This window comes from Hyla sarda, chromosome 3 (genome assembly GCF_029499605.1).
Source record: "Hyla sarda isolate aHylSar1 chromosome 3, aHylSar1.hap1, whole genome shotgun sequence".
Taxonomy (NCBI): domain Eukaryota; kingdom Metazoa; phylum Chordata; class Amphibia; order Anura; family Hylidae; genus Hyla; species Hyla sarda.
The window spans coordinates 214878410-214904766 of record NC_079191.1 but is presented as its reverse complement, the minus strand read 5'-3'; the positions used below and the strand labels follow the sequence as shown (position 1 = coordinate 214904766).

At 43.1% G+C, this 26357-nt stretch overlaps 1 protein-coding gene across 2 annotated transcripts in view; it reads right to left on the bottom strand.

Annotated features, from left to right (window-relative positions):
- Positions 1–21008, bottom strand: part of CFAP206 (cilia and flagella associated protein 206) — a 33309-nt gene extending 12301 nt beyond the window's left edge. Inside the window, exons 1-8 of one of the 2 annotated variants that reach the window (XM_056566066.1) lie at positions 20763–21006; positions 18447–18530; positions 17781–17871; positions 16133–16321; positions 15461–15619; positions 11942–12150; positions 6027–6146; positions 3758–3956 (exon numbers count right to left, since the gene is read on the bottom strand). In XM_056566066.1, the coding sequence (XP_056422041.1) occupies positions 3758–3956; positions 6027–6146; positions 11942–12150; positions 15461–15619; positions 16133–16321; positions 17781–17871; positions 18447–18530; positions 20763–20870 (1159 nt within the window). In that variant the 5' untranslated portion in view covers positions 20871–21006. Of the gene's footprint in view, positions 1–3757; positions 3957–6026; positions 6147–11941; positions 12151–15460; positions 15620–16132; positions 16322–17780; positions 17872–18446; positions 18531–20762 lie in introns of both variants that reach the window. The other variant, XM_056566067.1, reaches the window with a different exon arrangement.
- Between the last annotated feature and the right edge of the window lie 5349 nt (positions 21009–26357).

Here is a 26357-nt window from a genome sequence, read left to right as displayed (position 1 = left end):
GTGGGCACGAGCCTACCTCCAAACCTCGCTGCACACACAGGGCCCTCGCTGCACACACAGGGCTGCAGAGGGGTAGCCCTGTGTGTCTGCTCAAAAGAGAATAGGGATGCACACCTCCATCTCCCCCCTGCTGCTGCGGAATGTCTGTAGAAGAATTCAACACGGAAATTCCACCATGTTAACATAGCCTAAGAGATAGAGGAGCTCTGACACTTGAGCTTAAGGCATGACCTAGAGCTAACAGATTCCTTTAAATGCATATGTTGTTAAGGCATTTCCAAGATCAAAAGGCATAATATAGTAATTAAAGGGGCCCCACCAGGTTCATCATTCCTCTGGTGTCTGGATGACTGTTGTCTCAGGACTTTATCAGGTTCCTATTCGTCTGGAGACAACAGCTGATCACAGGGGGCTTGGCTTTTTCTTGTCTTCCCTGACAATCCACCCCCTGATGACTTGTCCGGTGGTCCACCCCTATGATCAGCTATTGGCTCAAGCCAAACAGGATCCTGGGAAACAACAGACATCCAGACACAAGAGGAATGCTAAACCTGGTAGGACAATGAAATTCCAAATGTGTATATTTTTGGGTGAAAAAATGCTGTCCCTTCAGCTACTGCCTGTGTCTCTGTACAGGAAGTGAGGGCGGGACAAGCAGGGCTCTGTGCAGCCTCCTGACTTGTCAATCATCCTGCTGTGTGAGCCAGGAGCATGTCATAGAGCCTCACTGCACAGAGCCCTGCTTGTCCTCGGTGCACAGAGCCCTGCTTGTCCTCGGTGCACAGAGCCCTGCTTGTCCTCAGTGTACAGAACCCCGCTTGTCCTCGGTGTAGAGAGCCCCACTTGTCCTCGGTATACAGAGCCCCGCTTGTCCTCGGTGTACAGAGCCCCGCTTGTCCTCGGTGCACAGAGCTCTGCTTGTCCTCAGTGTACAGAGCCCTGCTTGTCCTCTGTGCACAGAGTTCTGCTTGTCCACCCTTACATCCTGTATTTGGTCTCCTTACAGAGACACACAGGCAGTAGCTGCAGGGACAGAAATATACACATTTTGTAATTAATGTATATTACAAATATACATATAATGTTATTTTCTACATTATATATATATATATATATATATATATATAATTGCTAATGACAAGTACTCTTTAAAGTAAAACGCATCCACAAGGTGTGGGTATGTACTTGGTCGCGATCCTCCATCCAGCCTAATGGTCCAGACACCTGCGGGGTGCAATGTACCAAGTGTAAAGAAACTGATTACAATATAACAGAGGAGCAATTACGTGCACTCACTGCATAATAAGTGTCTTCAATCTTGGAGGCTTAAGGACCAGGAGACGTCCATGGATGACACCGAAGTGCTTGGAGGCAACGCCAGCCGTTTCGCACGGTACTCCGTGCTTCTTGGAGGCCGGAAGAAGCACGGAGTACCGTGCAAAACAGCTGGCATTGCCTCCGAGTGCTTCGGTGTCATCCGTGGACGTCTCCCGGTCCTTCAGCCTCCAAGATTGAAGACACTTTAAAGTTACTTGATTTCTGAATGGAAACTGGAGCCAATAACATATTAGTAAAAGAAAAAAAGATTCCTGCACTTGGATAAATGCTTGAGAACTGTATTAAAAATATGTAAAACACCATACAGGTATAAATGCACAGCTAAAAAAAAAGGGTAAAAGGGAACGATCAATGCATTTTCGGCTGTCAGCCCTTAGGCTGCATTCACATCTCGTTTTGTACATACGGGCGCCGGATCCGGCTGGGGGAGGGGCAAACCGGGCGCTCCCGTACCCCGGCCGGATCAGCCCGTGACTCCATTTACTTTAATGAGCCGACCGGAGTCAAACAGTGACTCCGATCAGCTCAGTTTTGACCCGTATGTGGTTTTGGACCGGACCTAAAACCGTAGTATACTACGGTTTTAGGTCCGGTCAGGAAATCGCATACGGGTCAAAACTGAGCTGACCGGAGTCACCGTTTGACTCCGGTCGGCTCATTAAAGTAAATGGAGTCACGGGCTGATCCGGCCGGGGTACGGGAGCGCCCGGTCTTCCCCTCCCCGGCACCCGTATGTACAAAACGAGATGTGAATGCAGCCTTAGTCATGATCTATATAATGTTACAAACGAGTAGTGTGTATATATATATATAAATATATATATATATATATATTTGATAACCGCGCTGATAACATCTGTTGCATAATTAAAGGGTAACTGACAGATGGATCAACCACACTAACCTTAATAAACAGGCAGATAGTGTGGTTGCTCCTGAGTAAAAAGATGAATGGTTACCCAAATCTGTCCAGGGGTTGTAGAGATAAAGACAAAGGTTATTTTATGTTAATGAAGGTTAAACCACCGGTGAGTTTTTAGGCTAACTGCAACTATGGCGCCATCCTCTGGGCCCTGTCCACATCAACCCACTTGTCCTAATTCATCTGCCCCAAATGCTATGTGACTTCCTCCCCTCGATCCTTCGCCCTCCCATGTCATGCTGAAAGAACAGGTGGCTTGGACATTGGTGCTCTTCCTCCTACCTTCGCCTCTGCTCCTGTCTACTTCTGCGCTACTCTGCTCTTTAACGTCTCCATGACAGCTCATGTGACTGCCCTCACTTAGCTCTGCCTGTGCACAATAAATGTAATACAGACGCCCCCAGTACCAGTACACCCACCAAGCTGATGGACTTCTCACTCAGTCAGTCTCATATCTCGGGAACAGGGGTCCCAATCAACATGGGGTAAAAAAAGGGTATGTGTTCAGGGCATAATAGCCTATCTATGCTATACAAACAACATTTTCCTTTTGACCACAGCTCCTCTTTACCATAATTTCTAATACTATTTACAGACTTAGGGACGAAGTCTAATTGAAAACATTTTCGATGATCAACAAAAAGCTTCTATTATTTTCTGAAGGATTTCCTTTTAAAATGTCAGACAGAAGTATGTTTTTTACAGATGAATTGGGTCTGATTTCCTTTCATTTCTTCTAGCTGGAGTCACATATTGACATGCCATTCGACATTTTCTGTAGTATCACAGTATACATTATATGGACAGAAGTATTGGGAGACACTTCCTAAGCGTTGAATTTAAATGTTTCATTCAGTCCCAATGTCACAAGTGTATGAATCCCAGCACCAGCAAATGTAGTCTGACTTTACAAACATTTTTGAAATAATGGGTCATCTGACCACAGATGCTCCTCTGGATGAATGGGCATAAATTCCCACAAACACACTACAAAATAGTATAAAAAGTCTTCCCAGAAGAGTGAAAGCAGTTATGCAAAGAGGTGACCCACTCTATATTAATGTGTATGGATTTAGAATAGGATGTCCTAAAAGCTCCTGTAAGTGTAAAGCTTAGGTGTCCCAATACTTCTGTTAATATAGTGTATAGCTGTAGCTTATCATTGGTGAAGAGGTAACTGCACTCCAAACTAGAGATGAGCGAACTTACAGTAAATTCGATTCGTCACGAACTTCTCGGCTCGGCAGTTGATAACTTTTCCTGCGTAAATTAGTTCAGCCTTCAGGTGCTCCGGTGGGCTGGAAAAGGTCGATACAGTCCTAGGAAAGAGTCTCCTAGGACTGTATTCACCTTTTCCAGCCCACCGGAGCTCCTGAAAGCTGAACTCATTTATGCAGGAAAAGTCATCAACTGCCAATTTACTGTAAGTTCGCTCATCTCTACTCCAAACCTCTGATTTCACAAGTAATACATTACCCATGGTGCCTCTGAAGTTACCTGCACTTTCTTTAATTCTGTCTTCATCAGATTTTACTGTTAAATCGCTGAGAAGTGGCTGGATGACGTGTTCAGGGAAAAGCTCTTCATGGAGACTCAGAAATGGTTGCAGATTTGCCGTCATATTACTAAGGACACTTAACAGCACAATTTCATCTTGGAAGCTGTTCCACAGCTTAGACAATGAGATAAAAAGTGGCTGAAAGAGACAAATGCAGCTGCTCTCTATATACTGTGCAACATGACTTCATCTTTTAACTGTATAGGATATAGTGTAATTACACAAAAGTACTACAAACAGTATATTAAGAAATAAGTGGGGTTGTCTTACAAAGACATCCACCCAGCAAAGAGCTGATTGACCTGATAACAAATAGCTTAAAGGGGTACTCCACTGCTCAGCGTTTGGAACAAACCTTTCCGAACGCTGGAGCCTGCGCCGGGAGCTCGTGACATCATAGCCCCGCCCTCTCAATGCAGCTCTATGGGAGGGGCGTGACTTGCATTGAGGAGGAGGGGCGTGACATTATGAGGGGGCAGGGCTATGATGCCACGCCCCGCCCCCTCAATGCAAGTCTATGGGAGGGGGCGTGACAGCCGTCACGCCCCCTCCCATAGACTTGCATTGAGGGGGAGGGGCGTGACATCACAAGGGGGCAGGGCTACAATGTCACGAGCTCCCGGCGCCGGCTCCAGCGTTCTAAACAGTTTGTTCCAAACGCTGAGCAGCAGAGTACCCCTTTAAAAACAACTACCCTGACATTTAACGGGAGGAATTATATGAAGTATAATATTATAGAATAATACTACATTATTTTCGTTTAACTTTATATTTATTTCCTAAAATGTTCACCGTGAAACAAGCTCACACATTGTAAAATATACTGACGTATTTTATTTTACAATGGCAATTTCGTCCATAATAGGCCAAAAATTTACTGTATTCTTTTTACAGACTTTTTGTGATGATTATGGCCACAAATACATGTGTAAAATGAAATACATCAGTAAATTATACTATGTGTGAACTTAACCTAACACTGATTAGGTCTAAAAGTGGCTTTCTAATGACTCCAAATACTGTACTACCTGTCATATCTGCATCTGTCCTCCAGTAATGTTCAGAGTTGTACAATTTCCTGCTACAGGAAAAACAAAGTATAGTAACCCTCTGGGGATTAAGCATTCTTGTGTACATTTAACATAATTTAGAAATAGAGTCTCTAGCCTGACAATGGTAATAAGATACTGGTCCATATTTATTTATCAGCCAGAAACCCGAATTGTCTGTTTTTTCCCATAACAACCAATCACAGCTTGTTAAGATATGACAGCTGAGCTGTGATTGGTTATTATGGGAAAAAAACAAAGAACTAGGTTTTCAGGTTAATAAATCAGGGCCATTGTAAAGAAAGTTTACCTTACGGCAGCTTTCCATATCCATAACAGCATGGTGTCACTGCTCAAAATCCTACTTCCATTTACTTCAATGGGAATGGGGAAAAACGTACTGGCCCAGCTCCCCCACGCTGCCCACAGCGCTTCATTTTGTGCCTGTGGGCAGCGTGGGACGTGACAGTTTTTCATTCAGTAATCGAGACAGAAGTGGATTTAGTGAGAATAGGAAATATAAAAGAAGGACTTAAAGGGGTACTCCGGCGCTTAGACATCTTATCCCCTATCCAAAGGATAGGGGAGAAGATGCCTGATCGTGGGGGTCCCGTTAAAATCAGTCCCCAGAGCGTGTTTGCTCCGGGTCTGATTACTGTCAATCTCGGGGCCGGAGCATTGTGACGTCTTGGCTCCGCGCCGTGTGATGTCACACTCCGCCCCCTCAATGCAAGCCTATGGGAGGGGGCGTGACATCTGTCACGCCCCCTCCCATAGACTTGCATTGAGGGGGCGGGGCGTGATGTCACACGGGGGCGGAGTCGTGACGTTACAATCTTCCGTTCCCGTGGTCGGGAGCCAGAACCTCCACCGCTGCCGGAAGCAGATACAGGTGGGTGCTGCATGCTATATTGCGGGGGTCCCCAGCGGCGGGACCCCCGCGATCAGACATCTTATCCCCTATCCTTTGGATGGGGGATAAGATGTCTAGGGGTGGAATACCCCTTTAAATCCCTTCTGCTGGAACCACTTCTGGCTCACAAAAAGCTGTGTGTTAAACCACTGTAGTTGTAAGCAATATTTTCTTCTTGTATTTATTTTAATAAAACAATGCATTTGGAAAATGAAAAGTATTATACTCTGTGTGATCTCCACTTACATAGACCTGTGCAGTAGGGATTGCAGTCTTTGACTGAACGGTAGCTTTTAGTTGTTCCATCTGAGCTCCATACTGTTTATCCATAACTTCCAGTTGTTGAGCGCATGTGATGACATCCGACTACAAAACAGTAGATTAGAAATGTATAGTCGCCTTATGATATCATGCTGCAAGTAATGGAATGCTTATTTCTTAAAGGGGTACTCCAGTGGAAAACCTTTTTTTTTTATCAACTGGTGGCAGAAAGTTAAACAGATTTGTCAATCACTTCTATAAAAAAAAATCTTAATCCTTCCAGTAATTATCAGCTGCTGTATACTACACAGGAAGTTGTATAGTTATTTTCTGTATGACCGCAGTGCTCTCTGCTGACACCTCTGTCCATGTCAGGAACTGTCCAGAGCAGGAGAGGTTTGCTATGGGGATTTTCTCTTACTCTGGACAGTTCCTGTTTAAACCCCTATAACTTTTTATTATTCCACATACAGGGCTATATGGGGGCTCATTGCTTGCGCCATGGTCTGTAATTTTTATTGGTATCATTTTTGTTTTGATGGGACTTTTTGATCCATTTTATAAATATTTTTATGATATATGAAGTGACCAAAATGCACATTTTTGGACTTTGGTATTTTTTTTACATGTACGCCATCGACCATGCAGTTTAGCTACCATTATATTTTAATAGTTCTGACATTTACGCACGCGGCGGTACCACACACAATTATTTTTATTTTTTATTACATTATTTTATTTAAAAAATGGGAAAAGGGGGGTGATTCACACATTTATTATGGGAGGGGTTAACCCCTTAAAGGGGTTCTCCACCATAAGGTGATTTTAGTACGTACCTGGCAGACAGTAATGGACATGCTTAGGAAGGATCTGCGCTTGTCTTGGGGCTAAATGGCTATGTTGTCAGTCCACCATAACACTGTGCCTAGCTTTTTGTGAACTGGCATTTCCTGTTTGAGTTTTCTTTTTTGCCTACAAATTCCATAATTCCATTTTCCTCCCTCCCACCCACCCATCAGCCACCCCACCCATTGAAACATAAATGATCTGCATCCATTCAAAAGACCTATGGTTTTCAATCAGGGTGCCTACAGCTGTTGCTTTAGTTGCAGATTGATCTCTCTCCCACCTAGCGATCCCTCCACCCATTGAAGCAGACAGGCTCCCTGTCATCAGCTGACTAGTGAGTCAGGTCTCGGCCGCACTGGGAAAAGCAGTAATTTTGTATACTGTTAAAAATAAATATTGGGGTGAAAATCACATAAGAATTGTGAGAAAACCGTCACACACAGGTACAGACACTATATTCTGAACTACACTAACTTTACAGCCCCTGTAGCATAGTCAAATAAAAAAAAAATCCTGGAATACCTACGGACCAGGCCCATTTTAGCCTTAAAGGGGTTATCCAGGCCAAAACTTTTTTTTATATATCAACTGGCTCCGTAAAGTTAAACAGATTTGTAAATTACTTCTATTAAAAAATCTTAATCCTTCCAATAGTTATTAGCTTCTGAAGTTGAGTTGTTGTTTTCTGTCTAACTGCTCTCTGACGACTCACGTCCCGGGAGCTGTGCAGTTCCTATGGGGATATTCTCCCATCATGCACAGCTCCCGGGACGTGACATCATCATTGAGCAGTTAGACAGAAAACTTCAGAAGCTAATAACTATTGGAAGGATTAAGATTTTTTAATAGAAGTAATTTACAAATCTGTTTAACTTTCCGGAGCCAGTTGATATATATAAAAAAAAAGGTTTTGCCTGGAATACCCCTTTAATCCTTCCAGTACTTATCAGCTGCTGTATACTACAGAGTAAGTTCTTAATTTTTTTTAAGTCCCCATAGGGGGTTATAACATGCAATCTTTTGATTGCATACACTGCTCAATGCTATTCCATAGCCAAAAAATGCCTAAAAAATAAGAAGAACAACAACAGCAAAAGACTCCACTGTTTTCATAGAAATTAAGAAGCCAAGTGCTGCAAAATAAATGCCCTTAATAACTGACCATCCGCAAGTGTGATCACCTCTATAAAAGCAGACGTTTTGGCAGTTTGTTGGGTCTGGAGCATTCAGGACACTGGGGGGAGATTTTTCAAACCTGTCCAGAGAAAATTGCCGAGTTGTCCATAGCAACCAATCAGATCACTTCACTCATTTCATTTTTCAGAGGCCTTTTCAAAAATAAAAGAAGTGATATGACTGGTTGCTATGAGCAACTCAGAAACTTTTCCTCTGGACAGGTTTTCATAAATCTCCCCCGTGTTAGCAGAATGCAAAGGAGCAAAGATATCAGAGGAAAAAAAATTCCAGAAGAATTTCCTTTGGACAAAAGGGAACAATGTGGAGATGTTTGGCCATAACGCACAGCGGCACTTTTGGTGAAAACAAAAGCACAGCATATCAATGCAAAAGTAACAAATAAGGGTCGGCACTCGAGTCCCTTGGTGGTGCACGTGGAATAAATGGCAATAGTAGAAAGAACAATCCCGGCACTCACTATAATCTTCTGCCAAGTGAAATGTGTTTATTGAAAAACACTTTGCAAATACAATTGGACGCGTTTCGGCCAAAGCCTTTATCAGACTGACTGGTATGTCAGTCTGATAAAGGCTTTGGCCGAAACGCGTCCAATTGTATTTGCAAAGTGTTTTTCAATAAACACATTTCACTTGGCAGAAGATTATAGTGAGTGCCGGGATTGTTCTTACCATCAATGCAAACACCTCATATTGATTTTCACGCATTGTGGTGAATGAGGGGTATTGGGGCTTGTTTTACAGGCACTTGCACATAAACAGCTCTAAATACAGATATATTATAGCGTCATACAGCTAAACTTTGCTGAATATGAGTCATACAACACCAACAAATCTACAATAGAATAGCTGAGAATGAAAAGAATCAAGGTTGCAATAGCCCAGTTAAAGGGGTTATCAGGAAAAGAAAAACAGAGCTACTTTTTCAAAAACAGCTCCACGTCTGTCTCCAGGTTGGGTGTGGTTCTGCAGCTCAGTTTCATTGAAGTGAATGGAGCCAAGTTGTAAAACCACACCCAACCTGGAGACAGACGTGGAGCTGTTTTTAAAAGAAATTTGCTCTGTTTTTCTATTCCTGGATAACCCCTTTAAAGTCCAGACATTATTGCACGCCCACAGACCTCAATGAACTGAAGCAACATGGTAAAGACCATTACTTCAAGTTACTGTTACTAAAGATGGTGCTACAAGCTGTACATTAGAGTTGTACTGTACTGTGGTATTGTAGCTTTAGATACATGGATTTTCCATTTTGGATTCATATGTATTACATTCATAGAGTGAAATCTGCTGTGCATTGTTCATCTGAGGTTGTATTTACAACATTTTAAGACCTTTTAAGGACAAGATGCTCTTATTATGTCCTGATATGTAAAACTATAGAATTCGAAGAGGATGTGCGTTCTTTTTTCTCAAGACAGGTTCAGGCTTCCGCGAGTACTGCATAGCCGTCAATGGTGACGGCGCAGTGCCCCGCGGTCCTACCGCCGAAGTATTTTCGACGGAATTATGCGAGAGGAGATTCCGCAGTGTGAACATACCCTTATGCCATAGAATCACATTACACAGGGTCTCGCTCTGGCTACAGGTGCTATGGAGATGGGAAGCTCTGTCTCCTTATGCACAGTTACAAGCGGCAGGGAGTGGGGAGAACAACACTCACTAAATATATTTTGGCGCCTAATTCAAAATTAAAGTGATTAAAGGGTAGCTCCCACCATCCATTTTTTTTTTCTGTCCCTGCCTATTGCCCATCTATCCCTAACCCCCTCCCTGCCTTTACATTTTTTTTACTATATTAAAATGCCTTTTTGTCTGCCTGGTAGTGTGCTCACTACCAGGCAGACTTCCCCAGCATGCACCACGTCACTGATGCCTGCTGGGGCCGGCACTTCCGCCCTTAGCTCACTATACAGGGTGCCTCCAGCTGTTTCACCACTACAACCCCCAGCTTGCCCTGACATCTACTGGCTGTCAGGGCATTCTGGGAGTTGTAGTGGTGAAACAGCTGAAGGCACCCTGTGGTGAAAACAATAACTTTGTTTAACCAGCGCAGCAGTGCTACTTCGGGAGCAGCGGCGGCGGCGCTCTCCCGAACCCCACCCCCATGCCTCTAGTGCTGAGCGGCGGCGCTCCCCCGAACCCCGCTTCCCCCACCCCATTCCTCCAGTGGTGAAGACTTACCGGAGGATCAATGAGCTGCCTCCGGACAGGGTAACGGGGGCGGGCGGGGCCGCGCGCGAGGCCAGTGGAGCTGGCCAATGCGTGCAGTCCCAGCTATCAGTGTGCTCGCTCTCGCCTGTTTGATTGACAGGCGTGAGCGAGCACCGCAGTGACTGGATTTCGACTCATTGCCAGGCTTAAATGAGTCGAAATCCAGTAGTGACGTCACTGCAGAATGCATTCGGCCACTAGGAGGGCGACCGCTAGTGGCCAAATTTAAAAGTGATTTTAAACTTGTTTAAAATCACTTTTTTTAATTAAAGTATATTAGAGATATGTTGTAGTACTTAAGTACTACAACATATAAATTTTTAGATTTCATGCCAGTGCCCATTTAAGAAAAATTACTATGGTGCACAGTACGCCACTATAGTGGTGATTTTTTTTTTATTTGATTTTTTTTTTTTTTTACGTCACTTAAAGTCATACAGTGACCTCATCTATTCTTTTATTTATTTATTTCTTATTAAATTAAGACACAGGTTTCAGTACTGATCCTCCATATTGCAGATATTGACACCTGTACATATTGATTGTGGTAACACAGTATATATAGGTCTGTGATCTAAAGATTACTTCATGTATAGCTGGGTCATGGTCGCTCATTTAGCATCCTAACATATTCTGCAGCAGGATCTTAGTACCAATATTTATTTTTACTCCTATTTTGGAGATGTTCCATTGGTTATACTTATTAGGCAACTTTTTGCTGCATGCATGTTCGTATAAGGTAACATTTATCATTGTTCCTTTGGTAACAAGTTCTGAAGGAATGTTTTGCTTTAGTTTTGCTTATGTGCTACATATTTATCAGAATTTTGATAAATTTGGAGCTCATAAGCATAACAAAAATGTTGCAGCTGAGACTTTTGTGAGACTTTTTTTTTGCAATTTTTTAAATTTGCTCACGTACGGGAGTTTTGTACTCCAGGTCAGACCTGGAGCAGACTTGCGACTTTTTGTAAGGGGTTTGCGACTTTTGTTTTTGCCTAGGTGCGACTTTTACGCACATTATAAATTTGTGACCACTGCAAAGTGAAAACTGAAACTGCTTAGGTAAGGCTGTTTGTAACTTTTTGCTTACCCCCAAAATTCGCACAAAAAAATGATTGGGCGCACGTGCGACTTTTTGTGCGCCTGGAGTAAGCAATAAAAGGCTTCAAATATTTTGATAAATGTCCCCCATAGAGAATTGATTATATATGCAGATTGAAACTACCAGGATAGTCAGTCAGCCAGCTGTAAATTTATAGTAGTTTGCCACTAATCCTTCTCTCCAAACAACACAACGACATGGGAATGGGCTAGTGATCAATGGGGTATCAGCAGCTAGAGCCTAACTAAAAGTTTCGCCATGTCAAAAAAAAAAAAATCAATTATAGTAATAAAAAATCCACTCAAAAACATATATTTTTTTTTTAATTGTGAAATTTTTCCTAGTTTTCTGTGTCTATAATAAAAAAAATAATAATAATCTTGCCATTTTCACACCGACCGCTAAGCCTCACCATAGTTGACACCTGTTCTTTAGAGGTCACTTCTCAGCAGTTCTATTATAATCACAAGATTATAATACAATCCTTACACTTCTATTGCCGCACACTTAGTACAGCTAGTGGAATTTCACTTTCTTACCAGAATAATATTTAAAAGAGCCTCATGCTGTCTGACATTGAAGAGCGCTTCTTTCAGCTGGATTAGGTTGAGCACATTGCCTTTCTGTCGTTTACCATCCATTTGTTCAATGAGAGCAGTGTACTTATAGATCATATCCCGAGATGACTGAAGCTCTGAATCAATATGCTTTGTGGTGGCGGGTATGGCCTCTTTCAGAATAGTTGGCACTGCCAAGACAAGAACATTTTGGTCTCAAAATGATGTAAAGTTGTATGTGACATAATAAGAAAGACGGAAAATTTGGAGAAGATTTATTAAAGGGGTACTCCGCTCACCCACATCTTATCCCTTATCCAAAGGTGAGCCAGCTTTAACAACCTACGGGTATGCAGGATCTACAGGCCCAGCTGCCTGTGGCCAAAAGTACAGCAAGATGGCATAAGTACGGTGTCCATTTTAGGACATCGTCAGCCGCACCTCCGTCCTCCATCAGGCAAAACAGCGTCCCGCCTCCTCCCACAGACCAATCGCCGTCGGCCGTCAGCCGCAACTCCGTCCTCAGTCAGGCAAAACAGCATCCCGCCTCCCCCTTCGGACCTATCAACGTCAGTCATCAGCCGCAACTCCGTCCTCCGTCAGGCGAAACAGAGTCCCGCCTCCTCCCTCACACCAATCGCTGTCATCCTTCAGCCACAACTCCCTCATCCGAAAGTCCCTCATCCAAAACGCTGTCATGCCTCAGACGATTCTCCCTTAGACGCAACTTCCTGCCGCATAGCAGAGCCAATGCTGCACAGCACTGTATAGCAGAGCCGACATTGAATAGCAAGTACAGCAGAACCCGTATAGCAGAGAGCCGACACTGACTCGGCTCTGCTACACGGCAGGAAGGTATTTCGTCTGAGGGATGACAGAGTTTTGGATGAGAGACTTTAGGATGACAAAGGAGGGAAGAGGGAGTTGCGGCTGACGCCTGACAGAGATTGGTCCGAGGGTGGAGGCGGGACGCTGTTTTCCCTGACTGAGGACGGAGGTACCGCTGACAACTGATGATGTCCTAAAATGGACACCGTACATAAGGAACTTGTATGCCTCCATGCTCAATCATATTTGTTCCAAACGTTGAGCAGCGGAGTTCCCTCATCACCTTCTAAAAATCATAACGCTTTAAATTTTGCGCCTACAAGCTCATATGAGGGCTTATTTTTTGTGTCACCAATTTTACTTTGTAATGACATCAATCATTTTACCACAAAATTTACAGCGAACCCAGAAAAAAATATATTTGTAGCAAAATTGGAAAAAAAAACGCCATTTTGTAACTTTTAGGAGCTTCTGATTCTATTCAGTGCACTTTTCAGTAAAAATGACACCAAATCTTTATTCTGTAGGTCCATATAATTAAAATGATATCCAATTTATGTAGGTTTTCTTTATTTTACTACTTAAAAAAAAAAATTATAACTACCGTACATGCACCAAAATTTGTATGTTTAAAATTGTCATCTTCTGACCACTATAACTTTTTTGACCCATGTCATATCTGGTCGGTCCCGGCATGTAACTGAAGCCGGGACCCGGGGCTAATAACGTGCGGCAGCGATCGCAGTGCCGCGCGCTATTAACCCTTTAAACGTGGCATTCAAAGTTGAACGCCACGTCTAAAACTAAAGTAAAAGCTTCCCGGCTGCTCAGTGGGGCTGATCGGGACCACCGCAGTGAAATTTCGGTGTCCCGATCAGCTAGGATGCGAGCAGAGGTCCTCTTACCTTCCTCCGGCATGTCCGTTCGGCGTTTGATTGCTCCAAGCCTGAGATGCAGGCTTGAGCAATCGACCGCCGATAATACTGATCAATGCAAAGCTATGGCTTTGCAGTGATCAGTGTAAAAGATCAGTGTGTGCAGTGTTATAGGTCCCTATGGGAGCTATAGCACTGCAAAAATTTTTTTTAAAAAAAGTTAATAAATGTGATTTAACCCTTTCCCTAATAAAAGTCCATATCACCCCCCTTTTCCCATAAAAAAAAACGTGAATAAAAATAAATATAAACATATGTGGTATCGCCACGTGCGTAAATGTCTGAACTATAAAAATATATAATTAATTAAACCGCACGGTCAATGGTGTACGCGCAAAAAAAGTCCAAAATAACGTATTTTTGGTCACTTTTTATATCATGAAAAAATGCGATCAAAAAGTCAGATCAATACAAAAATGGTACCGCTAAAAACTTCAGATCACGGCGCAAAAAATGAGGCCTCTTGCCGCCTCATACACGGTAAAATAAAAATGTTATAGGGGTCAGAAGATGACAATTTTAAACGTATAAATTTTCCTGCATGTAGTTATGATTTTTTCCAGAAGTACGACAAAATCAAACCTATATAAGTAGGGTATCATTTTAATCGTATGGACCTACAGAATAAAGATAAGGTGTCATTTTTACCGAAAAATGTACGGCGTAGAAACGGAAGCCCGTTCAATTTTGTTGCAGAATGATTTTTTTTTCCGTTTCACCGTAGATTTTTGGGTAAAATGACTGATGTCACTGCAAAGTAGAATTGATGACGCAAAAAATAAGCCATCATATGGATTTTTAGGTGCAAAATTGAAAGAGTTATGATTTTCAAAAGGTGAGGAGGAAAAAAGGAAAGTGCAAAAACGGAAAAACACGTGGTTCTTAAGGGGTTAATGGTTTACAAAGTGACCAAAAATACGCAATTTTGCACTTAGAATTTTTTTTATGTGTACACCATTGACCGTGTGGTTTAATTTACCTTATATTTTTATAGTTTGGACATTTACACGTTTATTTTTATTATGTTTATATATTTTTTATATGGAATTTGGGAAAAGGGGGGTGATTTAAACTTTTAATAAGGAAGTTTGTGTTTTTAAACTTTTTTTTTCTTTTTTTACACTTTTAGTCCCCTTAGGAGACTTTTAGGAGGAATCATTAGATTCTTCATACAGAGCAATGTGGTTCCATAGAACCACATTGTTCTGTGCGCTCTGCACTCGATTGATAAAGCCCGGTCCTGCCAGGCTTTATCATTGTCAGAGCCGCAGCCAGCACAGGACGTGAGGTAATCCCTCCGGCTACCTCAACAGTGGATCGTCCCCCCACAATAGTGCTGCGTGGGGGCAATCCACCCCACTAGTACACCAGGGAGCAGTTAAAGGTACCTTTAGACGCCGCTGTCAGCTTTGACAGCATCGATCTAAAGGGTTAATAGGCGCCCGCGGCGATCGCCGCATGTCGGCTGTTAACGCCGGTCCTCAGCTACAAGAATCAACTGGTGGAAAACAGAATGGGGGGAAAAAGCTGATTTGCTTACGTGTGACAAATTTATAAAGGCCGTGTGACTTGTTAATGTTTTGCTTTCGTGCAATAAAAAAAAAATACATAAGCAAGTTTTTATAAATGTCCCCCATTATCTCTAACTACTGCAGATTATTTATCACCCAACTAACATTCATCTGCCCAGATGAACCACAAGGTCAGGGGCAGAAATACAAAAGAGCCACATACTTACAGTCATCAATACCCTCTCCACCTTTTCCACAATCTTTGTTAAACAATCGGATCCCGGTTACAATCATGGTGAGCTCTTTCAGCTGCCGTTCTTTGTCTTTTTTAACAAGGGATAGGAAGGTACCAAGTTCTGTGTGTGGGAAGACACTCTGAAGGGCAGCTGCGAAAAGACACAGAAACAAGTAACAATGTATTCTATGAACCCCCCCCAAAAAACTATCTTTACAGGGGTACTCCACCCCTAGACATCTTATGTTACGTCACGCCCCGCCCCCTCAATGCAAGTCTATGTGAGGGGGCCATAGACTTGCATTGTGGGGGCGGGGCGTGACGTCACACAGGGCGGAGTCGTGATGTCGCCATCTTCTGTTCCCCTGGTCCGGAGCCAGAACCTCCAGCGCTGCCGGAAGCAGATACAGGTGGGTGCTGCATGCTATATTGCTGGACGATGATGGTTGGGTCAACAGTCACCAGCTGTCCCAACTGATAAATCTTTATTTTTTTTCATGTTTATTCATGGGTCATGAGTGTGTGCTCCGATGTGGATGAAACCATGCCCACATTTTTGCTGGTAAAATCACGCATCCATTCCCTATGAATATGGTTTTATCCACATGCGGCAGACTTAATATGCTAATGCACTCTTACTGTTATCTAGTGTTGCTTTGCTGACCTGTAGCTTCTCTAACAACCCTGATATCAGTAGGAGATCCAAGACCAGATCTCAGTAGAACATAGCTGACGATCTTGCGGTAAAGGCTCTCTAGCTCCTCAGCTGTGCGCGCTCGACTGTCAGTGATCTCCCTGCTCACTGTTGCCAACCTTGACTCCAGGACACGATGATGTTCATCAAGAAATTCACCTGCAAAGGAAATGTCCACAATAGTTATCACAGGTCACCTACTCACAAAACCTATCTGCCTTTATTAAATTACAGTGTACAGTGAAAACTCTCTAAAAGACCACGGCCACAATTTCTAAAATTTCTCTTTTCACATACACCAAAAAGCTAAGCTAAGTCTGGGCTGGTGTCGTTTTAGAGACTTTTCAGTGGCTTTGCGCCTTTTTTGTGCCTTTTCACAAAAAGGCGCAGTTCGTAAAACTCTTCCATATCATGTGTATTGCCAAAATCAGTGGATTGCAACTCAACATCAGCAGAAATGTGTAAACCAAAAGGCGCAAATAAACCCTGCTTGTGTCTTTTTTAGATACAAAAACAGTCTAAAGACAATGATAAATGTCGTCCCACCACTTTGAGAGGACCACCCATTATCCATACCAGATTTTGTGTAATAATATGTGATTTGAGAAGAACACCCTCACAGAAAACCATTTTTTGTGTGGTCATCTCATAGAGGCTCTATAGGCTCTATAGGACGTGAACGCTCTGAAAAGGTTATGCGTATTCAGCAATGGGCGGGCATATGGCAGCTGGGGGATGGAGACAGAGAAGCTTGGAGAGCCAGTCCCGCCTCCACTGTGCAAAGGAGAATATTTGAATATTAGCAACAGGGGCTCTAAGTCAACAACAGGAGAGTAATACATCACTTTACTCTGGTTCACCAGCACAATAACCCTGTGTACTGGGTTTAGTGTGAGTGAACCAGCTGTCAGATTTACTTTAAACCAAAACATGTTGATAGTGATGCCAATGTGTAACTTAAACTAGGCAAAACTGTAAAAGGGAACCCGTCAGCACATTTAAAAGGGGTACTCCCCTGCTCAGCATTTGGAACAAACTGTTCCGAACGCCGGCGTCGGGAGCTCGTGATGTCATAATCCCGCCCCTCATGACATCACACCCAGACCCCTCAATGCAAGTCTATGGGAGGGGGCATGACAGTTCTTCCAAATGCTGAGCACTTTAAGGGCATGAGTGAGGTCTTAAAGGAGATCTGTAGTGCTCTGAACTTTATCCCCTATCCCCAGCGCTGGGGCCCCCCACAATCTCCTGTACAGGGCCGCAGCAATGTACAGGAAAGGGGGTGTTCCATCCCCACATGACGCAGCAGCCGGCACGCCCCTCCATGAATCCAATACAGATACATGGAGGGGGCGTGCCGGCTGCCGAGTCATGCGGGGACGGAACGCCCCCTTTCCTGTACATTGCTGCGGCCCTGTACAGGAGATTGCGGGGGGCCCAAGTGCTCGGACCCCCCGCGATCTAAAACTCATCCCCTATCCTTCAGTAGGGGAAAAAAGTTCAGAGCACTACAGATCTCCTTTAATAAGGGCAGAAAATGTGCAACGTAAATGCCTAAAAAAAAATACTTTAAATATGGCAAACAGGGTATGCTGGTGAATGCTAAGTAGTCACTTACCTCTTGTTGTATAATTCATGTCAAAATACACTTGCATCTTTATAGTTTCCAGGGAAGGGCTCTTTGTGTCAAGTAGTCTATCCACGCAAAGCTTCAAAACAAACAAAATGTACATAATTTATAGAGCAGATACAAACATAACCTCACTGAATAAACAAAGGGCCATTTAAAGGGGTATTCCAGGGAAAAACTTTTTTTTATATATCAACTGGTGCCAGAAAGTTAAACAAATTTGTAAATTACTTCTATTAAAAAAATCTTAATCCTTTCAGTACTTATGAGTTTCTGAAGTTAAGGTTGTTCTTTTCTGTCTAAATCCTCTCTGATGACACCTGTCTTGGGAAACGCCCAGTTTAGAAGCAAATCCCCATAGCAAACCTCTTCTAAACTGGGTGTTTCCCGAGATAGGTGTCATCAGAGAGGATTTAGACAGAAAAGAACAACCTTAACTTCAGAAGCTCATAAGTACTGAAAGGATTAAGATTTTTTAATAGAAATAATTTACAAATCTGTTTAACTTTCTGGAGCCCGTTGATATATATAAAAAAGTTTTTTCCTGGAATACCCCTTTAAATAATAAAGCAGGAATAAAGACTATTTATCCCAGGCTGCGGCTGACAACTTAGTTATGTAAATGTGCAGATATGTCAGATGCTGGCTGGTTACCTTGATAAGCTTCTGTACATCATCCTTTGTCAGAGTTCGATCAACGTTAAATCCATTTCTGGGGTCTAAAACTATAGCTTTAACCTACCATTGAAAGTAAAAACACAAATTAAAATGTTTTAAATCTTATTATTTCATTCTAGTTATTGTATTTTGATAGGCTTTTTAGGGTGACATTAGGCTCCGACTACAATTATTAACTGAACCCTAAAATAGTAAAGACAAGGCTAGATTTATATAGCTGCCAGGTCGCAGTATAAGGGGGGCATGCACTTAATACTTCTGCCACTGTTCAACAATAACATCTATAAGGCATGGACATCTGATGGTGTCTGGCAGCCTCTGTACACAGTCAACATATATATGTCCCATTTCAAGGAAAAAAAACATATGAATCAATGTATACTGTATGGCCGAAATATGTACCAGAGCCCGGACTCCCATCAATATACTGACAGGAGTCCCTGCTGTGCCAGCGGCTATACAGTCACAGAAACATCTTAAGCTGGGCAGGAGATATACACTGTACGGTCACTGGAGGAAGTACTACATATGAAGATAACTAAGCAGGAATGAGGAGTCAGGCTCTGTTCATACTATGCAATTTTAACATGCCGTTTTGATTCCCTTCTGTAGTTCTCCCTGGGGCTACAGATGAGGAGCAGGAATGAGGTGGGGAAGTGGACGTCTACCCAAACTGTACACAGTATACAGACACCAAAATAGATGGCTGCATACTGTATACCCCAAGGAGTTTACTAGTAATGCTCAGCATCGCTAGTTAATGCCTTCTTGCTGGGCAGGCGCAGAGCACTCAGTCCAGAAAAGCTCATGTTAAACTAACATGGCATACTTCTTGGCATTTTACCCTCCCATAGACCTCTATCAAAAAATGCCATAGTCTAAACGTGCTACAATTTTGAGAAACTGCCAGTGAACCCAAAAACACCCAAACCAGAAAATAAATACCAAACCCAAAAACACAATATGCCATATCATCAGGACATGGGAACTAATACTATTCAAAAGTTAGAATGTGAATATTAATGTAAAGATCTGTACCTGGGATAATACTGGTTGTAATAAAAAGCTTTAAGAGATCACAAGAGGATGCATTCGGTGGTTCTCCATAAGCTATGTGCACGAATTTATGGCCAATACTTTATGTCCCATTAATACAGCAGAATCTCCACTGCCGCAATTCAATTGAAGTGAATTGGCTATAAATTCATGCAGAAATTTCATGAAGAATTCCATGCAAAATTTAATGTGAACAAAGCCCTAGACCACATGCACACAATGGAAATTACGCATTCATTTTTTGTGCGGAATTCTGCCTAAATTTATTGGCAATTAGCTTTAATGGAATTCTGCAAGGATATTTACACAGCAGAATTTTAGCAGTGGGCGTTCCGCTGCAGAAATCCCGCATTCCGTGGTCCGGAAAAATGGAAGTCTGTTCTTCAGCTGCAGAATCCCATTGAAGTCAACGGGGCTTGATCGCTGCCGAATGTGTGTAGAATTTGCGCGGAATGCATACTATGACAGTCCTATTAAATAAAGTCTTTCTTTTACTGAGCTGCGGAATCATGTGGAATAATTTCCGCACGTATTCCGGACTCATTCCGCAAATGATAAATAAAATTGCGGCATTCTGCACAGAACCAATGCACATGCAGCATTCACGCAGATATGTGGATTTTCTGCTGTGCAAACGGGCTTGTACGCTCTGCAGAATTCCGCTTGCAGCAGAGTCCCACTGTTTGCAATGAGATTCTGCTGCTCAGTTCAGACTGCAGAATCGCTGTAGCGGAATTCTGCCGGGGGAAAGTATGTCCGCTCAAGAACACATTTCTACCCTGTGTGGCCATATCTTTAGGATACGTTCACACAAGTGGGTTAAGAGCTGGTTTTCTGCTGCGGGTTTGAGGCCATGTGTGATTGTATGTACCCCACTATACAGTATTTTAGTGTTTCCCAGCCAGGGTGCCTCCAGCTGTAGCAAAACTACAACTCGAAACATGCTTGGACAGCCTTGGGCTGTCCGGGCATGCTGGGAGTTGTAGTTTTGCAACAGCTGGAGGCACCCTGGTTGGGAAACACAACAGTATGTGCAGGACATACACATGCCTGGGCCAATGACACAAGGCTAGTAAAGGCTCCAATTTCATTGTAAAAAAAACATTCTATATGTTCCCCTACAACTGGTGGCTCTTGGGGTGAACTACAACTCCCAACATTCCTTGACCATCTGAGGTTTATGGTTTCACACTGGCTTGAAGCCCATGTACCTGCTATTCCTCCAAGGCTACCTACCACAAATGCCACCATGGTCTCTGACACCGTGTTGCCCTTTGCGGCACATTCTTGGGCGATTTCCCTTATAATGTTCTTGATCACACTCTCGGCTTGTGTATGCGGCATCCTAGCGGTAACGCAAGATGTGCACCCGGCTCACAGCGCCGATCCCTCTCACGAGCGCAAGTTGTGTACACTTCCGTTGCTATGGAGATTACACGCGCAGCGACGCACGTCTAACTGCAGAGTGGAGCTCCACTTTCTACAGGAAACATGTGACCTCCGGTTCAGCCCCACCTACTCTACGTCATGTGATCTCCACTCCATTTATAGCCCTACCACTTACTCACGTAATCATCACAGGTCCTTCAGCCGTAATCCCTACACTTGACCTCCACTCGATGTACTGGTCACGTGATGGTGACATACTCACAGGTGCTTTATCTCCAGCATCTACAAACAGAGGCACCCTGTCCTTTCTGAGGATAAAGAATGGTTTGTTTAATTTGAGGGAGCTATTTTTTTAATTCTATAAAACAGTGTTTCTCAACCAATGTGCCTCCAGTTGTTGCAAAACTATAACTCCCAGCATGCACGGCGAGAGCTGGTTTAGCAACAGCTGGGGCCCACTGGTTAAGAAACACTGCCCCTAGTGGTCAGGTCCTGAATAGGTATTGGAACTATCCAACTCACACTGAGAAAGCTAGTTCCTAATAGAAACCAGTCAGGTCACAGTGAGAAATCTAGTCCCTAGCCAGCAGATAGGGCCCGTCCACACTGATATATCATGGCTGTCTGGGCATGCTGGGAGTTGTAGTTTTGAAACATCTGGAGGTCCGCAGGTTGAAGACCACTGCTCTAGAGATATCAATCACTAGGGAAGTGATGTAACATTTAAAAAAAAGCAATTCTAGCATTTTTTGTTTTGTTTACGCCATTCAACATGCTTTTTCAGTATGTTTTATATTTGAATAGTTTGGACAATTCCGCACTTGTACAAAATATTATTTTTGTTTTATGTTTTTAGAATTTTGGAGAAAGGGGGAGGGGTGATTTAGGTACTTATGGGAGGGGTTTATGTTTAAAAAAAATTTATATATATATTCATTTATGTATTTTTACACCTTTTAGTCCTAGGAGACTTGTATGAACAATCATTCAATTGCTCATTCAGATCAATGCAGGATATTGGAGTCAGCAAGCACGTACCGCTCGCAAATAAGCACAAATGATGATGAGGCCAAAAGGTCATGTTTTTTTTTAATCATGTTTAAAATGACTGTTCTCTGCATCACTCCCCTCTATCCTTGGCCATAACATCGCTCCCCATATGATTCATAGACCCCATCAAGTGTACTTATTTCATTACCCAATACACAGCATGGCTCCCCATTATAGATCTCTATCAAATTCCTGGTCCCCGGCATGGCTCTCTATGTCATCCCTAGTCACATGAATGGCTTCCCTTCTTATTCCTGGTTACATGCATGGCTCTCTATGTCATTCCTAGTCACATGAATGGCTTCCCTTCTTATTCCTGGTTACATGCATGGCTCTCTATGTCATCCCTAGTCACATGAATGGCTTCCCTGCTTATTCCTGGTTACATGCATGGCTCTCTATCTCATTCCTAGTCACATGAATGGCTTCCCTTCTTATTCCTGGTTACATGCATGGCTCTCTATGTCATCCCTAGTCACATGAATGGCTTCCCTTCTTATTCCTGGTTACATGCATGGCTCTCTGTCATCCCTAGTCACATGAATGGCTTCCCTTCTTATCCCTGGTTACATGCATGGCTCTCTATCTCATTGCTAGTCACATGAATGGCTTCCCTTCTTATTCCTGGTTACATGCATGGCTCTCTATCTCATTCCTAGTCACATGAATGGCTTCCCTTCTTATTCCTGGTTACATGCATGGCTCTCTATCTCATTCCTAGTCACATGAATGGCTTCCCTTCTTATTCCTGGTTACATGCATGGTTCACATCTCATTCCTAGTCACATGAATGGCTTCCCTTCTTATTCCTGGTTACATGCATGGCTCACATCTCATTCCTAGTCACATGAATGGCTTCCCTTCTTATTCCTGGTTACATGCATGGCTCACATCTCATTCCTAGTCACATGAATGGCTTCCCTTCTTATTCCTGGTTACATGCATGGCTCTCTATGTCATCCCTAGTCACATGAATGGCTTCCCTTCTTATTCCTGGTTACATGCATGGCTCTCTATGTCATCCCTAGTCACATGAATGGCTTCCCTGCTTATTCCTGGTTACATGCATGGCTCTCTATCTCATTCCTAGTCACATGAATGGCTTCCCTTCTTATTCCTGGTTACATGCATGGCTCTCTATGTCATCCCTAGTCACATGAATGGCTTCCCTTCTTATTCCTGGTTACATGCATGGCTCTCTATGTCATCCCTAGTCACATGAATGGCTTCCCTTCTTATCCCTGGTTACATGCATGGCTCTCTATCTCATTCCTAGTCACATGAATGGCTTCCCTTCTTATTCCTGGTTACATGCATGGCTCTCTATCTCATTCCTAGTCACATGAATGGCTTCCCTTCTTATTCCTGGTTACATGCATGGCTCTCTATCTCATTCCTAGTCACATGAATGGCTTCCCTTCTTATTCCTGGTTACATGCATGGTTCACATCTCATTCCTAGTCACATGAATGGCTTCCCTTCTTATTCCTGGTTACATGCATGGCTCACATCTCATTCCTAGTCACATGAATGGCTTCCCTTCTTATTCCTGGTTACATGCATGGCTCACATCTCATTCCTAGTCACATGAATGGCTTCCCTTCTTATTCCTGGTTACATGCATGGCTCTCTATGTCATCCCTAGTCACATGAATGGCTTCCCTTCTTATCCCTGGTTACATGCATGGCTCTCTATCTCATTCCTAGTCACATGAATGGCTTCCCTTCTTATTCCTGGTTACATGCATGGCTCACATCTCATTCCTAGTCACATGAATGGCTTCCCTTCTTATCCCTGGTTACATGCATGGCTCTCTATCTCATTCCTAGTCACATGAATGGCTTCCCTTCTTATCCCTGGTTACATGCATGGCTCACATCTCATTCCTAGTCACATGAATGGCTTCCCTTCTTATTCCTGGTTACATGCATGGCTCTCTATCTCATTCCTAGTCACATGAATGGCTTCCCTTCTTATTCCTGGTTACATGCATGGCTCACATCTCATTCCTAGTCACATGAATGGCTTCCCTTCTTATTCCTGGTTACATGCATGGCTCTCTATCTCATTCCTAGTCACATGAATGGCTTCCCTTCTTATTCCTGGTTACATGCATGGCTCTCTATCTCATTCCTAGTCACATGAATGGCTTCCCTTCTTATTCCTGGTTACATGCATGGCTCTCTATCTCATCCCTAGTCACATGAATGGCTTCCCTTCTTATCCCTGGTTACATGCATGGCTCTCTATGTCATTCCTAGTCACATGAATGGCTTCCCTTCTTATTCCTGGTTACATGCATGGCTCACATCTCATTCCTAGTGACATGAATGGATTCCCTTCTTATTCCTGGTTACATGCATGGCTCACATCTCATTCCTAGTCACATGAATGGCTTCCCTTCTTATTCCTGGTTACATGCATGGCTCTCTATGTCATTCCTAGTCACATGACTGGCTTCCCTTCTTATTCCTGGTTACATGCATGGCTCTCTATGTCATTCCTAGTCACATGAATGGCTTCCCTTCTTATTCCTGGTTACATGCATGGCTCACATCTCATTCCTAGTCACATGAATGGCTTCCCTTCTTATTCCTGGTTTCATGCATGGCTCTCTATCTCATTCCTAGTCACATGAATGGCTTCCCTTCTTATTCCTGGTTACATGCATGGCTCTCTATCTCATTCCTAGTCACATGAATGGCTTCCCTTCTTATTCCTGGTTACATGCATGGCTCACATCTCATTCCTAGTCACATGAATGGCTTCCCTTCTTATTCCTGGTTACATGCATGGCTCACATCTCATTCCTAGTCACATGAATGGCTTCCCTTCTTATTTCTGGTTACATGCATGGCTCACATCTCATTCCTAGTCACATGAATGGCTTCCCTTCTTATTCCTGGTTACATGCATGGCTCTCTATGTCATTCCTAGTCACATGAATGGCTTCCCTTCTTATTCCTGGTTACATGCATGGCTCACATCTCATTCCTAGTCACATGAATGGCGTACCTTCTTATTCCTGGTTACATGCATGGCTCACATCTCATTCCTAGTCACATGAATGGCTTCCCTTCATATTCCTGGTTACATGCATGGCTCATATCTCATTCCTAGTCACATGAATGGCTTCCCTTCTTATTCCTGGTTACATGCATGGCTCTCTATGTCATTCCTAGTCACATGAATGGCTTCCCTTCTTATTCCTGGTTACATGCATGGCTCTCTATGTCATCCCTAGTCACATGAATGGCTTCCCTTCTTATTCCTGGTTACATGCATGGCTCTCTATGTCATCCCTAGTCACATGAATGGCTTCCCTTCTTATCCCTGGTTACATGCATGGCTCTCTATCTCATTGCTAGTCACATGAATGGCTTCCCTTCTTATTCCTGGTTACATGCATGGCTCTCTATCTCATTCCTAGTCACATGAATGGCGTCCCTTCTTATTCCTGGTTACATGCATGGCTCTCTATCTCATTCCTAGTCACATGAATGGCTTCCCTTCTTATTCCTGGTTACATGCATGGTTCACATCTCATTCCTAGTCACATGAATGGCTTCCCTTCTTATTCCTGGTTACATGCATGGCTCACATCTCATTCCTAGTCACATGAATGGCTTCCCTTCTTATTCCTGGTTACATGCATGGCTCACATCTCATTCCTAGTCACATGAATGGCTTCCCTTCTTATTCCTGGTTACATGCATGGCTCTCTATGTCATCCCTAGTCACATGAATGGCTTCCCTTCTTATTCCTGGTTACATGCATGGCTCTCTATGTCATCCCTAGTCACATGAATGGCTTCCCTGTTTATTCCTGGTTACATGCATGGCTCTCTATCTCATTCCTAGTCACATGAATGGCTTCCCTTCTTATTCCTGGTTACATGCATGGCTCTCTATGTCATCCCTAGTCACATGAATGGCTTCCCTTCTTATTCCTGGTTACATGCATGGCTCTCTATGTCATCCCTAGTCACATGAATGGCTTCCCTTCTTATCCCTGGTTACATGCATGGCTCTCTATCTCATTCCTAGTCACATGAATGGCTTCCCTTCTTATTCCTGGTTACATGCATGGCTCTCTATCTCATTCCTAGTCACATGAATGGCTTCCCTTCTTATTCCTGGTTACATGCATGGCTCTCTATCTCATTCCTAGTCACATGAATGGCTTCCCTTCTTATTCCTGGTTACATGCATGGTTCACATCTCATTCCTAGTCACATGAATGGCTTCCCTTCTTATTCCTGGTTACATGCATGGCTCACATCTCATTCCTAGTCACATGAATGGCTTCCCTTCTTATTCCTGGTTACATGCATGGCTCACATCTCATTCCTAGTCACATGAATGGCTTCCCTTCTTATTCCTGGTTACAT